This window comes from Dipodomys spectabilis, unplaced genomic scaffold (assembly GCF_019054845.1).
Source record: "Dipodomys spectabilis isolate Male_0828 unplaced genomic scaffold, ASM1905484v1 ptg000860l, whole genome shotgun sequence".
NCBI lineage: Eukaryota > Metazoa > Chordata > Mammalia > Rodentia > Heteromyidae > Dipodomys > Dipodomys spectabilis.
The window spans coordinates 82501-97081 of NW_024871537.1; the positions used below are offsets into that span (position 1 = coordinate 82501).

Below are 14581 nucleotides of genomic sequence, written 5' to 3' on the forward strand. Positions count from 1 at the left end.
TATCCCCTATATATACATTATTGATTATTGATTATCCCCTATATACACATTATTGATTATTGATTATCCCCTATATATACATTATTGATTATTGGTGATTGATTATTGATGATTGATTATCTCCTATAGATCACATCACAGATCATGTATTGATCCCCTGCACATTATGATCAGTTATTGATTATCCCCTATATATACATTATTGATTATTGGTGATTGATGATTATTGGTGATTGATTATTGATTATTGGTGATTGATTATCCCCTATAGATCATATCACGTATAATGTATTGATGATCCCCTACACATTATGATCTATTATTGATTATCACCTATATATACACATTATTGATTATTGATTACCCCCTATATATACATTATTGATTATTGGTGATTGATTATTGATGATTGATTATCCCCTATAGATCACATCACAGATCATGTATTGATGATCCCCTGCACATTATGATCAGTTATTGATTATCCCCTATATATACATTATTGATTATTGATTATCCCCTATATATACATTATTGATTATCCCCTATATATACATTATTGATGATCCCCTATAGATCACATCGCAGATCATGTATTGACGATCCCCTGCACATTAGGATCTGTTATTGATTATCCCCTAGATATACATTATTGATTATTGATTATCCCCTATATACACATTATTGATTATTGATTATCCCCTATATATACATTATTGATTATTGGTGATTGATTATTGATGATTGATTATCTCCTATAGATCACATCACAGATCATGTATTGATCCCCTGCACATTATGATCAGTTATTGATTATCCCCTATATATACATTATTGATTATTGGTGATTGATGATTATTGGTGATTGATTATTGATTATTGGTGATTGATTATCCCCTATAGATCATATCACGTATAATGTATTGATGATCCCCTACACATTATGATCTATTATTGATTATCACCTATATATACATTATTGATTATTGATTATCCCCTATATATACATTATCGATTATTGATTATCCCCTATATATACATTATTGATTATTGGTGATTGATTATTGATGATTGATTATCCCCTATAGATCACATCACAGATCATGTATTGATGATCCCCTACACATTATGATCAGTTATTGATTATCCCCTATATATACATTATTGATTATTGGTGATTGATGATTATTGGTGATTGATTATTGATTATTGGTGATTGATTATCCCCTATAGATCATATCACGTATAATGTATTGATGATCCCCTACACATTATGATCTATTATTGATTATCACCTATATATACACATTATTGATTATTGATTACCCCCTATATATACATTATTAATTATTGGTGATTGATGATTATTGGTTATTGATTATTGGTGATTGATTATCCCCTATAGATCATATCAGATCATGTATTGATGATCCCCTACACATTATAATCTGTTATTGATTATCCTCTATACACACATTATTGATTATTGGCGACTGATTATTGATTATTGGCGATTGATTGGTGATTCCCTGGCGGGCCGCGTCCCACACCATCGCTCGGACGGACAGACGGACGGACGGACGGACGTCACGAAGGGCTTGGGTTCCCGCCTGTGACCCATCGCCGGATCTGTGCCGTCCGTCCGTCCGTCCGTGTGTCTACGGCGGTGTCTGACTGTCTGGGTGTGAATCTGTCTGTCTCTGTGTCTGTCTGTCTGTCTTTCCAGGCCTCCGTCTGTGTGTCTGTCTATACATCTGTGTCTGTCTGTCCATCTATGTCTGTCTATGTGTCTGCCTGTGTCTGCTCCGTCTGTCCATCTGTGTGAGTGTATGTCTGTCTGTCTGTCTTTCCAGGTACGCCTGTGTCTATGTGTCTGTCTGTCCGTCCGTCCATGTGGCTCGGGCTGTGTAAGTGTCCATCCGTCCGTCTGCTCTCTATGTGTCCGTGTGTCCGTCTGTGTATCTGTCTGTCTGTCTGTCTTGTGTCTGTCCGTCTGTCTTCCTCTCGGTCTGTCCGTCTGTCCGTCTCCTCTGTGTCTGTCTGTGTCTTGTCTGTCTGTCCGTCTGTGTCAGTCTTTCTATGTCTGTCTGTCTTTCCAGGTACGACTGTGTCCATGTGTCTGTCCGTCTGTCCGTCCGTCCGTCTGTCCATGTGGCTCGGGCTGTGTATGTGTCCGTCCGTCCGTCTGCTCTCTATGTGTCCGTGTGTCCGTCTGCGTATCTGTCTGTGTGTCTTTCTATGTGTCCGTCCGTCCGTCTGTGTCTTGTCTGTCTGTCCGCCTGTGTGAGTCTCTGTCTGTCTGTCTTTCCAGGTATCACTGTGTCTATGTGTCTGTCCGTCCATGTGTCTCTGAGTGTCTGTGTGTCTGTCTATGAACCTGTCTGTCTTTCTATGTATCTGTGTGTCCGTCTGTCTGTCTGTGTCTCTGTCTGTCTATGTCTGTCTGTCCATGTGTCCGTGTGTCCGTCTGCGTATCTGTCTGTGTGTCTTTCTGTGTCCGTCCGTCCGTCCGTCTGTGTCTTGTGTCCGTCCGTCCGTCTTCCTCTCGGTCTGTCTGTCCGTCTCCTGTCTGTCTGTCTGTCTATGTGTCTACGTATCTGTCTGTCCATCTGTGAGTGTCTATGTCTGTCTGTCTGTCTTCCCAGGTCCCAGTGTGTCCATGTGTCTGTCTCTGTCCGTCCGTCCATCCGTCCATGTGTCTGTCTGTGTCTGTGTCTATGTGTCCGTATGTCTGTCTGTGTGTCTTTCTATGTGTCCATCTGTCTGTCTTCGTCTTGGTCTGCTTCTCGGTCTATCTGTCTGTCCCCTCTATGTCTGTCTCTTTCCCTGTCTGTCTGTCTCTGGGTCTATGCATCTGTCTGTCTGTCTTTCTATGTATCTGTGTATGTCTTGTCTGTCTGTCTGTCTGTGTCTATGCGTCTGTCTGTCTTCCTAGGCATCCGTCTGTCTGTCTGTCTGTGTCTGTCTCTCTGTGTGCCTATGTATCTGTCTGTCCGTCCGTCTGTCCACGTATCCGTCTGTCTGTCCGTCCACACCCGACTCCACCCGGCGCGCGTGACACGGAAATCCAGATGGACGGACCTGTCCTGTCCGTCCGTCTGTCCGTCCATGTGCCTCTGGCTGTGTCTGTATCTGTCCGTCTGTCTGTGAGTCTGTCTGTGTGTCTGTCTACGTACCCGTGTGTCCGTCTGCGTATCTGTGTGTCTATGTGTCCATCCGTCTGTCTGTGTCTTTGTGTCTGTCTGTCTGTCTTCCTCTCGGTCTGTCTGTCTCTTTCCCTGTATGTCTGTCTGTCTGTCCATGTGTCTGTCTGTGTCTTCTCTGTCTGTCCGTCTGTCTTCCTCTCGGTCTGTCTGTCCGTCTCCTGTCTGTCTGTGTGTCTATGTGTCTTCGTATCTGTCTGTCCATCTGTGAGTGTCTTATGTCTGTCTGTCTGTCTGTCCATGTGTCTGTCTGTGTCTTCTCTGTCTGTCCGTCTGTCTTTCCAGGTATCGGTGTGTCTACGTGTCTGTCTGTCCGTCCGTCCGTTTGTCCATGTGTCTCTGGCTGTGCGTGCGTCTGTCTGTCTGTGTGTCCTTCTATGTGTCTGTCCGTCTGTCTTTGTCTTTGTCTGTCTGTCCATCTGCTTCTCGGTCTCTCTGTCCGTTACCTCTGTCTGTCTTTCTAGACATCCGTCCGTGTGTCTGTCTATGTATCTGTCTGTGTCTATCTTGTTTGTGTGTCCGTCTGTGTCTGTCTGTCTTCCGTGTCTGTCCGTCCTTCTGTCTGTGTCTATGCGTCTGTCTGTGTTTCTAGGCATCCGTCCGTCCGTCTGTCTGTCTCTGTGTGCCTATGTATGTCTGTGTGTCTGTCTGTCCTTCTATGTGTCTGTCTGTCTGTCTACGTATCAGTGTCTGTCTGGTCTGCGTGTCCGTCTGTGAGTCTGTCTGTCTGTCTCGGTATCGGTCTATCTGTCCATCTCCTCTGTGTCTGTCTGTCTGTCTACGTTATCTGTGTGTCTTGTGTCTGTCTGTCTTTCTATGTATCAGTCTCTGTCTTGTCTGTCTGTCCGTCTGTGACTCTATGTCTGTCTGTCTGTGTTTCCAGGTGTCTCTGTGTCGATGCGTCTGTCTGTCTGTCCACACCCGACTCCACCCGGCGCATGAAATGAAACCAGATCGACTTGCCTGTCCGTCCGTCCATCCGTCCATCCGTCTCTGGCTGCGTCTGTCTGTGAATCTGTCTGTCTGTCTGTGTCTGTGTGTCCGTCCGTCTGTCTGTCGCTCTGTCTTTCTATGTATCTGTCTGTCTGAGGGTCTGTCTGTCTTTGTATCTGCCTTTCTGTGTCTATGCATCTGTCTGTCTTTCTAGGCATCCGTCCGTCCGTCCGTCTCCCTGTGTGCCTACGTATCTGTCTGTCTGTCCTTCTGTGAATCTTTCTGTGTGTCTGTCTACGTACCTGTGTGTGTCTGTCTGTCTGTGTCTTGTCTGTCCGTCCGTCTGTGTGAGTCTTTCTATGTCTGTCTGTCTGTCTTTCCAGGCCTCTGTCTGTGTGTCTGTCTATACATGTGTGTCTGCCTGTGTCTGCTCTGTCTGTCCGTCTGTGTGAGTCTATGTCTGTCTGTCTGTCTTGTGTCTGTCCGTCTGTCTTCCTCTCGGTCTGTCCGTCTGTCCGTCTCCTCTGTGTCTGTCTGTGTCTTGTCTGTCTGTCCGTCTGTGTCAGTCTTTCTATGTCTGTCTGTCTTTCCAGGTACGACTGTGTCCATGTGTCTGTCCGTCCGTCCGTCCATGTGGCTCGGGCTGTGTATGTGTCCGTCCGTCCGTCTGCTCTCTGTGTCCGTCTGCGTATCTGTCTGTGTGTCTTTCTGTGTCCGTCCGTCTGTCTGCGTCTTGTGTCTGTCCGTCTGTCTTCCTCTCGGTCTGTCTGCCCGTCTCCTGTCTATGTGTGTACGTATCTGTCTGTCCATCTGTGAGTGTCTATGTCTGTCTGTCTGTCTTCCCAGGTCCCAGTGTGTCCATGTGTCTGTCTCTGTCCGTCCGTCCATCCGTCCATGTGTCTCTGGCTGTATCTATGTGTCCATCTGTCTGTCTGTGTCTTGTGTCTGTCCGTCCGTCTTCCTCTTGGTCTGTCTGTCTGTCCGTCTGCTTCTCGGTCTATCTGTCCGTCTCCTCTGTTTGTCTGTCTGTGTCTGTCTGTCCGTCTCCTGTCTGTCTGTCTGTCCGTCTGTCTCTGTATCTGTCTGTCTTTCTGCGTCTATGCGTCTGTCTTTCTAGGCCTCTGTCTGTCTGTCCTTCCACGTATCTGTCTCTCTGTCTGTGTGTCTGTCTACGGACCTGGGTGGGTCTTGTGTCCGTCCGTCTGTCTATCGCTCTGACTCTCTGTCTCTGTGTCCATGCGTCTGACTTTCCGTCCGTGTCTGTCTGTCCGTCCGTCTGGGTATCGGTTGTGTCTGTCTTTCTAGGCATCTGTGACTTGTCTGCGTGTCCGTCTGTCCGTCTGACGACGTATCTGTGTGCGTCTCGTGTCTCTGTCTGTCTGTCCGTCTGTCTGTCTTGCGTCTGTGTTTGGATCTGTCTGTCTGTCTGTCTCTGGGTCTATGAAGTCTGTCCGTCTGTCTTTCTAGGCATCTGTCTGTGTCCGTCTGTGTCCGTGTCTGTCTTGTCTGTGTGTCCGTCTGTGTGAATCTGTCTGTCTGTCTGTCCAGGGATCCGTGTGTCCGTCTGTCCGTCTGTGTCTATGTATCCGTGTGTCTGTCTGCGTATCTGTCTGTGTGTCTTTCTACGTGTCCGTCCGTCTGTGTCTTGTGTCTGTCTGTCTGTCTTCGTCTTGGTCTGTCTGTCTGTCCGTCTGCTTCTCGGTCGGTCTGTCTCTTTCCCTGTCTGTCTGTCTGTCTGTCTCTGGGTCTGTGTGTCCGTCTCTTCTCGGTCTGTCTGTCTGTCTCCATATCCGTCTGTCTCTGGGTCTATGCATCTGTCTGTCTGTCTTTCTATGTATCTGTGTATGTCTTGTCTGTCTGTCTGTCTGTCTGTGTCTATGCATCTGTCTGTCTTCCTAGGCATCCGTCTGTCTGTCTGTCTGTCTTTCTGTGTCTGTCTCTCTGTGTGCCTATGTATCTGTCTGTCTGTCTGTCTGTGTGTCTGTCTGTGTCTGTCTACGCTATGTCTCTGTGTCTGTCTGTCCGTCTGTCTGTCCACACCTGACTCCACCCGGCGCGCGTGACACGGAAATCCAGATCGACGGACCTGCCCTGTCCGTCTGTCTGTCCGTCCGTCTCTGGCTGTGTCTGTGTGTCCATCTGTCTGTCTGTCTATGTCTCTGTGTCTGTTTCCATGTGTCTGTCTGCGTATCTGTCTGTGTGTCCGTCTGTCTGTGTCTTGTGTCTGTCTGTCTCTTTCCCTGTCTGTCTGTCACTGGGTCTGTGTGTCCATCTCCTTTCGGTCAGTCTGTCTGTCCTTTCCCCATCTGTATGTCTATGTATCTGTCTGTGTCTTGTCTGTCTGTCCGTGAGTCTTTCTATGTCTGTCCGTCTGACTTTCCTGGTATCAGTGTGTCTATGTGTCTGTCCGTCCATCCATCTGTCCATCCATGTGTCTCTGTGTATCCGTCTGTCTGTGAATCTGTCTGTGTGTCTGTCCGTCCCTCTATGTATCTGTCTATATATCTGTGTGTGTCTTGTCTGTGTGTCTGTCTGTGTCTATCTACGCGACGTCTGTGTGTGTCTTGAGTCTCTGTGTCTGTGTTTCTGTCTGTCTGTCCGTCTATGTATCCGTCTGTCTGTCTCGTGTCTGTTTATCTATGTAGCTGTCTTGTGTCTGTCTGTCCATCTCTGTCTGTCCTCCTCCCCTCCCCCCATGCTCAGCCCGGGCCACCGTCTGGGCTGTGTCCGTCTGTCTGTCTGTCTGTCTGTCTGTCTGTCCGTCTGTCCGTGTGTCCGTCTGTCCGTCCATCTGTCCGTGTGTCCGTCCGTCCGTCCGTCCGTCCGTGTGTCCGTCCGTCGGCCTGCGTCTCAGCGGGGCCGCGATCTCCCTGTGCTGTAACCAATCGATTCATCGATGGATCGATGGTATGGATGACGCCCGTGACCTCTGAACCCCGTGGAGGGGCGGGAAGTGGGAGAGGGGGCGCAGCCCGGGGTCAGGGGTCAAGGGTCAGAGAGACAGAATGAAAGACAGACAGACAGAGACGGACAGAGAGACAGACAGACACAGATACACGGAGACAGACAGGCAGAGACAGACAGACACACAGACAGAGAGACAGACACAGACAGACAGATGGACACAGAGAAAGACAGAGACACAGACAGACAGACAGAATCAAAGACACCGACTGACAGACAGACACACAGACACAGAGACACAGATACACAGACAGACAGACAGAGACAGGGAAAGAGAGACAGAGACAGCAACGCAGAGTTCAAGACAGACAGACGGACAGAATCACTGACAGACAAGGATGACACAGACAGAGACAGAGATACAGAGACAGACAGACAGACAGACAGAATCAAACACACCAACAGAGAGACACAGACAGAGGAACAGACAGACAGACAAATAGACAGATATAGACAGATAGTTAGACACACAGATAGACAGACAGACACAGAATCAAAGAACACACAGACAGACACACACAGAGACAGACAGACATCAAGACAGAGCCAGACAGACATTCATACAGACACACAAACCAACAGACAGACAGACAGACAGACAGACAGAATCAAACACATCAACAGAGAGACACAGACAGAGGGACAGACAGACACACAGAGAGAGAGACAGACAGACACAGAATCAAAGACACTGACAGACAGACAGACAGAGATACAGACAGACAAATAGACAGACAGACACACAGACATCGAGACAGAGAGACAGACAGACAGACACACGAACCAACAGACAGATAGATAGACAGGGAAAGAGCCAGACACAGCAGACAGAGACAGACAGACCAACAGGAGATGGACAGACAGACAGTCTTTGTCGGAGGCCCTGCTCATCATCCGGAAATTTCCACACGCGAAAGTCACACTGTCCGTCCGTCTGTCTGTCTGTCTGTGTCTCTCTGTGTCTGTTTTCCACGCAAAGACTCATGGGAAGGAAGGCCCTGGGGGTCGGAGGTGAGGATTGATCAACAACCAATAACCGATCAATAACCGATCAATAACCAGCAGGAAACAACAGATCCACAGACGCAAACGCCACCACATCAGCTCCGTGACAACCAATCGGATCCATTGATCACCCATCGCGTGGACATCAACCGAGGAGAGATCCACCCCACAGCCCAGCGGGACAGACAGACGCCATGGAGATGGACGCGATGCCCATCATCCCCAGGACCACTGAGGCAGGGAAAACACATCGAAGGGAGAAGGAGAAGGAACTACAAACCTGATCCATCCCCATGAGTGATCAGTAATCAATCATCAATAATAATACAAGCTTTGCTCTTCCCCCAGGAACAAGAACCCTGGGAGACCATCCACCCATCCATCCATCCATCCACCCATCCTTCCACCCATCATCCAACCATCCTTCCCCCCATTCAACCACCCATCTTTCTCCTCATCCTTCCCGCCATCCTTCCACTCAACCTTCCCCTCATCCATCCACCAATGTTTCTAGTCATCCATCCACCCATCCATCCATCCATCCATCCACCCATAAACCCATCCATCCACCCATCCATCCACCCATCTATCCATCCATCCATCCATCCATCCACCCACCCATCCATCCATCCATCCACCCATCCACCCATCCACCCACCCATCCATCCACCCATCAATCCATCCACCCATCCATCCATCCATCCATCCACCCACCCATCCATCCATCCACCCATCCATACATCCATCCATCCACCCATCCATCCATCCATCCATCCACTCATCATCCACTCATCCTTCCACTCATCCACGCATCCATCCATCCACCCATCCATCCACCCATCTTTCTCCTCATCCTTCCACCCATCCATCCACCCATCCATCCATCCATCCATCCATCCACCCATCCACCCACCCATCCATCCATCCACCCATCTATCCATCCATCCATCCACTCATCCATCCACCCATCCATTCATCCATCCTTCCACCCATCATCCAATCATCTTTCCACCCATCCATCCACCCATCTTTCTACTCATCCATCCACCCATCCTTCCACTCATCCTTCCACCCATCCTTCCACCCATCCATCAACCCAACATCTCCTCATCCTTCCACCCATCTTTCTACTCATCCTTCCACCCATCCTTCCACCCATCATCCAATGATCCTTCCACCCATCCTTCCACTCTTCAATCCACTCATCCTTCCTCTCATCCTTCCACCCATCCATCCACCCAATTTCCAATCATCCTTCCACCCATCCTTCTACTCTTCAATCCACCCATCCATGAACCCAACATCTCATCATCCATCCACCCATCCATCCACTCCTCCTTCCACCCATCTTTCTCCTCATCCTTCCCCCCATCGCTCACCGTCCTCAGTGGGCACGTAGACGTTCAGGAACAGACAGTCTTCGCTCTGCTCCCTCAGGAGTCCGGCCACGGCCTCCAGGTTGGCGCTGAGCCAGCTGGGCAGCATGTCCACCCATCCATCCACCCATCTATCCATCCATCCCTCTACTCATCCATCCACCCATCCATTCATCCATCCTTCCACCCATCATCCAATCATCTTTCCACCCATCCATCCACCCATCTTTCTACTCATCCATCCACCCATCCTTCCACTCATTCTTCCACCCATCCTTCCACCCATCCTTCCACCCATCCATCAACCCAACATCTCATCAACCTTCCACCCATCCATCCACCCATCTTTCTCCTCATCCTTCCACTCATCCTTCCACCCATCATCCAATGATTCTTCCACCCATCCTTCCACTCTTCAATCCACTCATCCTTCCACCCATCCATCCACCCAATTTCCAATCATCCTTCCACCCATCTTTCTCCTCTTCCTTCCACCCATCCATCAACCCAACATCTCATCATCCATCCACCCATCATCCACTCATCCTTCCACTCATCCTTCCACCCATCTTTCTCCTCATCCTTCCCCTCTTCCTTCCACTCATCCTTCCACCCATCTTTCTCCTCATCCTTCCCCCCATCGCTCACCATCCTCGGTGGGCACGTAGACGTTCAGGAAGAGACAGTCTTCGCTCTGCTCCCTCAGGAGTCCGGCCACGGTCTCCAGGTTGGCGCTGAGCCAGCTGGGCAGCATGTCCACCCATCCTTCCACCCATCTTTCTACTCATCCATCCACCCATCCATCATCGCAACATCTCATCATCCATGCACCCATCCATCCACCCATCCTTCCGCTGTTCAATCCACTCATCCTTCCACCCATCCATCCACCCAATTTCCAATCATTCTTCCACCCATCTTTCTCCTCTTCCTTCCACCCATCCATCAACCCAACATCTCATCATCCATGCACCCATCTAGCCACTCCTCCTTCCACTCATCCTTCCACCCATCATCCAATGATCCTTCCACTCATCCTTCCACTCTTCCTTCCACTGTTCAATCCACTCTTCCTTCCACTCTTCAATCCAGTCATCCTTCCACCCATCCATCAACCCAACATCTCATCATCCATCCACCCATCATCCAATGATCCTTCCACTCTTCAATCCACTCATCCTTCCACTCATCCTTCCACCCATCATCCAATCATCCTTCCACCCATCTTTCTACTCATCCTTCCACCCATCATCCAATGATCCTTCCACTCTTCCTTCCACTGTTCAATCCACTCATCCTTCCAGTCATCCTTCCACTCATCCTTCCACTCATCCATCAACCCAACATCTCATCATCCATCCACCCATCATCCACTCATCCTTCCACTCATCCTTCCACCCATCTTTCTCGTCATCCTTCCACCATTCCTTCCACTCATCCTTCCACCCATCTATCCATCCATCCATCCACTCATCCATCCACCCATCCATTCATCCATCCTTCCACCCATCATCCAATCATCTTTCCACTCATCCATCCACCCATCTATCTACTCATCCATCCACCCATCCTTCCACTCATCCTTCCACCCATCCTTCCACTCATCCTTCCACCCATCCATCAAACCAACATCTCCTCATCCTTCCACCCATCCATCCACCCGTCTTTCTCCTCATCCTTCCACTCATCCTTCCACCCATCATCCAATGATCCTTCCACTCTTCAATCCACTCATCCTTCCACCCATCCATCCACCCATCCTTCCACCCATCATCCAATGATCCTTCCACTCTTCCTTCCACTCTTCCTTCCACCCATCCATCCACCCATCTTTCTCCTCATCCTTCCCCCCATCGCTCACCGTCCTCGGTGGGCACGTAGACGTTCAGGAAGAGACAGTCTTCGCTCTGCTCCCTCAGGAGTCCGGCCACGGTCTCCAGGTTGGCGCTGAGCCAGCTGGGCAGCATGTCCCTGGGCAGCGTCCGTTCGTCCAGGCGTTGGGGACACACGGGGGCGAAGTGGGTGGCGTTACGGATGCCCGGCCAGGCCGTGGGGGGCTCGGGGGGTAGAAACCGCCGTGGGCCCACGGGGGGCGCGGCGTAGGGGATCCCCAGGAACTGCTGGACGGGGCCCAGCAGCTCGCTGGGCAGCGAGGCCCTCAGGCCGCGCAGGTGGCCGTACTGGGTGCGCACCACGGGGTCGTCCTCCGACCCCTGACCCCCCAGGGTGGACGGGGTCACCACCAGGCACAGGGTCCAGGTCCACCAGGCCACGCGGCCCTCCATGGCATCGGACCTGTGAGCCTGGGCTGAGACGCGCTGCGTGGGGGAAGAGTGGACTCCTTCTACAGTGCTCGCTGCGCCCCCCAGGAGCTAAAAGGTGGCCCCAGGAAGGCCGTACGAGGGCCTGAAAGAGGAAGTGGACTCCTTAGGCAGTGCTCACTACGCCCCCAGAGCTCAACACGGCCTGGGGAAGGCCGTACGGTAGGAGAAATCAGGAAGTGGACTCCTGAAACAGTGCTCAATACGCTCCAATAGCAAAATACAGCCCCGGGAAGGCCGTACGGTAGGAGAAAACTGGAAGTGGACTCCTGAAACAGTGCTCAATATGCTCCAGTAGCAAAATACAGGCTCAGGAAGGCCATACAGGGGTTCAAAACAGGAAGTGGACTCCTGAAACAGTGCTCACAGTGGTCCAAGAGCCAAATACAGCCCCGGGAAGGCCGTACAGGGGTTCAAAACAGGAAGTGGACTCCTGAAACAGTGCTCACAGTGGTCCAAGAGCCAAATACAGCCCCAGGAAGGCTGTACAGGGGCTCAAAAGAGGAAGTGGACTCCTTAGACAGTGCTCACTATAGTCCAGGAGCCAAAGTCAGCCTGGGGAAGGCCATACGTGGGAAGAAAAGGGGAAGTGGACTCTTTAGACAGTGCTCAGTATGGTCCAAGAGCTAAATGCAGCCCCAGGAAGGCTATAGAGCAGGAGCAAACAGGAAGTGGACTCCTTAGACAGTGCTCACGATGGTCCAAGAGCAAAATACAGCCCCAGGAAGGCTATAGAGCAGGAGAGAACAGGAAGTGGACTCCTTAAACAGTGCTCACGAAGCTCCAATAGCAAAATACGGCCCCGGGAAGGCCGTACGAGGGCTCAAAACAGGAAGTGGACTCCTCAGACAGTGCTCACGGCGCTCCAGGAGCTAAATTCAACCCCAGGAAGCCCACAGAGGGGGGAGAAAAGCCAGGGTGGACTCCTCGCACAGTGCTCCCGACGCTCCAAGAGCAAAATACGGCCCCGGGAAGGCCGTCCCGGGCGGGGAGAGGGGGGAACCCCACCCCCAGAAGGGGGACAATGGGCCCACCAAAGCACAGGCCCCTCCCTGCCAGGAGGGGCCCCTGGTCAGGACCCCAACGTCCACCAAGATGGCGCCCGGAGACCTCCACCCACCGCCGGCCGGAGGGGAACGTCTCCCAGGTGGACCTGGACGGGGGGGGGAGAGAAGAAGAAGAAAGGAAGAGCGAGGTGACATTCAGGACCACTGAGGCAGACAGACAGACGGACACGGGTACCTCTGGGGGGGGGAGGGAGGAATCAAGTACATGTGATCACGCGTGTGATGTCATCAATCCCATGTAACACGTGCGATGTGCACGTGTGTGTCGTGGGTGACCTTTGACCTTCCGTGACCCGACCTGTGACCTTATGTGACCTGACCTGTGACCTCCCGTCACCTGACCCGTGACCTTGTCACATGACCTCTGGCCTTCCGTGACCTGACCAGTGACCTTCCATCACGTGACCTCTGACCTTCCAAATCTCACCTCTGACCTTCCATCATCTGACCTGTGACCTTCTGTCACATGACCTGTGACCTTCGTTACCCGACCTGTGACTCGACCTGTGACCTTCCGTGACCTGACCTGTGACCTCCCATCACCTGACCTGTGACCGTCTATCACCTGACTTCTGACCTTCCAAATCTCACCTTTGACCTTCCATCACCTGACCTGTGACCTTTTGTCACATGACATCTGACCTTCCATGACCTGACCTGTGACCTTCCATCACGTGACCTCTGACCTTCCAAATCTCACCTCTGACCTTCCATCATCTGACCTGTGACCTTCTGTCACATGACCTCTGACTTTCCATGACCGGATCTGTGACCTCCCACAGGTCACCTCTGACCTTCTATGACCTGACCTGTGACCTTCCATCACGTGACCTGTGACTTTCTATCACCTGACCTCTGACCTTCCAAATCGCACCTCTGACCTTCCATCCCCTGACCTGTGACCTTGTCACATGACCTCTGACCTTCCATGACCTGAACTGTGACCTTCCATAGCTCACCTCTGACCTTCTATCCCCTGACCTGTGACCTTCTGTCACATGACCTCTGACCTTCCATGACCTGACCTGTGACCGTCTATCACATGACCTGTGACCTTCCATCACGTGACCTGTGACCTTCCATGACCTGACCTGTGACCTTCCACAACTTACGTCTGACCTTCCATCCCCTGACCTGTGACCTTTTGTCACATGACATTTGACCTTCCATGACCTGACCTGTGACCTTCCATCACGTGACCTGTGACTTTCTATCCCATGACCTCTGACCTTCCACAGCTCACCTGTGACCTTCCAGCCCCTGACCTGTGACCATCTATCACATGACCTGTGACCTTCCATGATCCGACCTGTGACTCGACCTGTGACCTTCCGTGACCTGACCTGTGACCTTCCATCACGCGCGTGTTTCGGTCACTCGCACATACGTGTCTGGATCACGTGTCACGTGTATGACATCACGTCCTCGGGCCGTGACCGCGTGACGCTGTGACTCAGTTTCCCCTCCGACCCCCCTCACCTGCTCGGGGTCGGGACACGGCCTGGGAGGAAGCAGGAAGCGGAAGCAACTCCCACCCCTACTCCATGTCAGCCCCGGGGCACGCTGGGAAAAAGAGGAGAGGAAGATGAGGAAGAGGAGAGAGGGAGCCCGGGGGGGGGGGGGGGCGCTTCTAGAAAGTTCCTGGATGAAGGAAGGAAGGAGGGAAGGAAGGAGGGAAGGAAGGAAGGAAGGAAGGAGGGAAGGAAGGAAGG

At 51.1% G+C, this 14581-nt stretch overlaps 1 protein-coding gene across 1 annotated transcript in view; it reads right to left on the reverse strand.

The window, feature by feature from the left end:
• Positions 1-12909, reverse strand: part of LOC122102753 (neuroligin-4, X-linked-like) — a 49454-nt gene extending 36545 nt beyond the window's left edge. Inside the window, exon 1 of the mRNA XM_042673468.1 lies at positions 11343-12909. Coding sequence (XP_042529402.1) covers positions 11343-11766 — 424 coding nt within the window. The 5' untranslated portion in view covers positions 11767-12909. The remainder of the gene's footprint in view (positions 1-11342) is intronic.
• Between the last annotated feature and the right edge of the window lie 1672 nt (positions 12910-14581).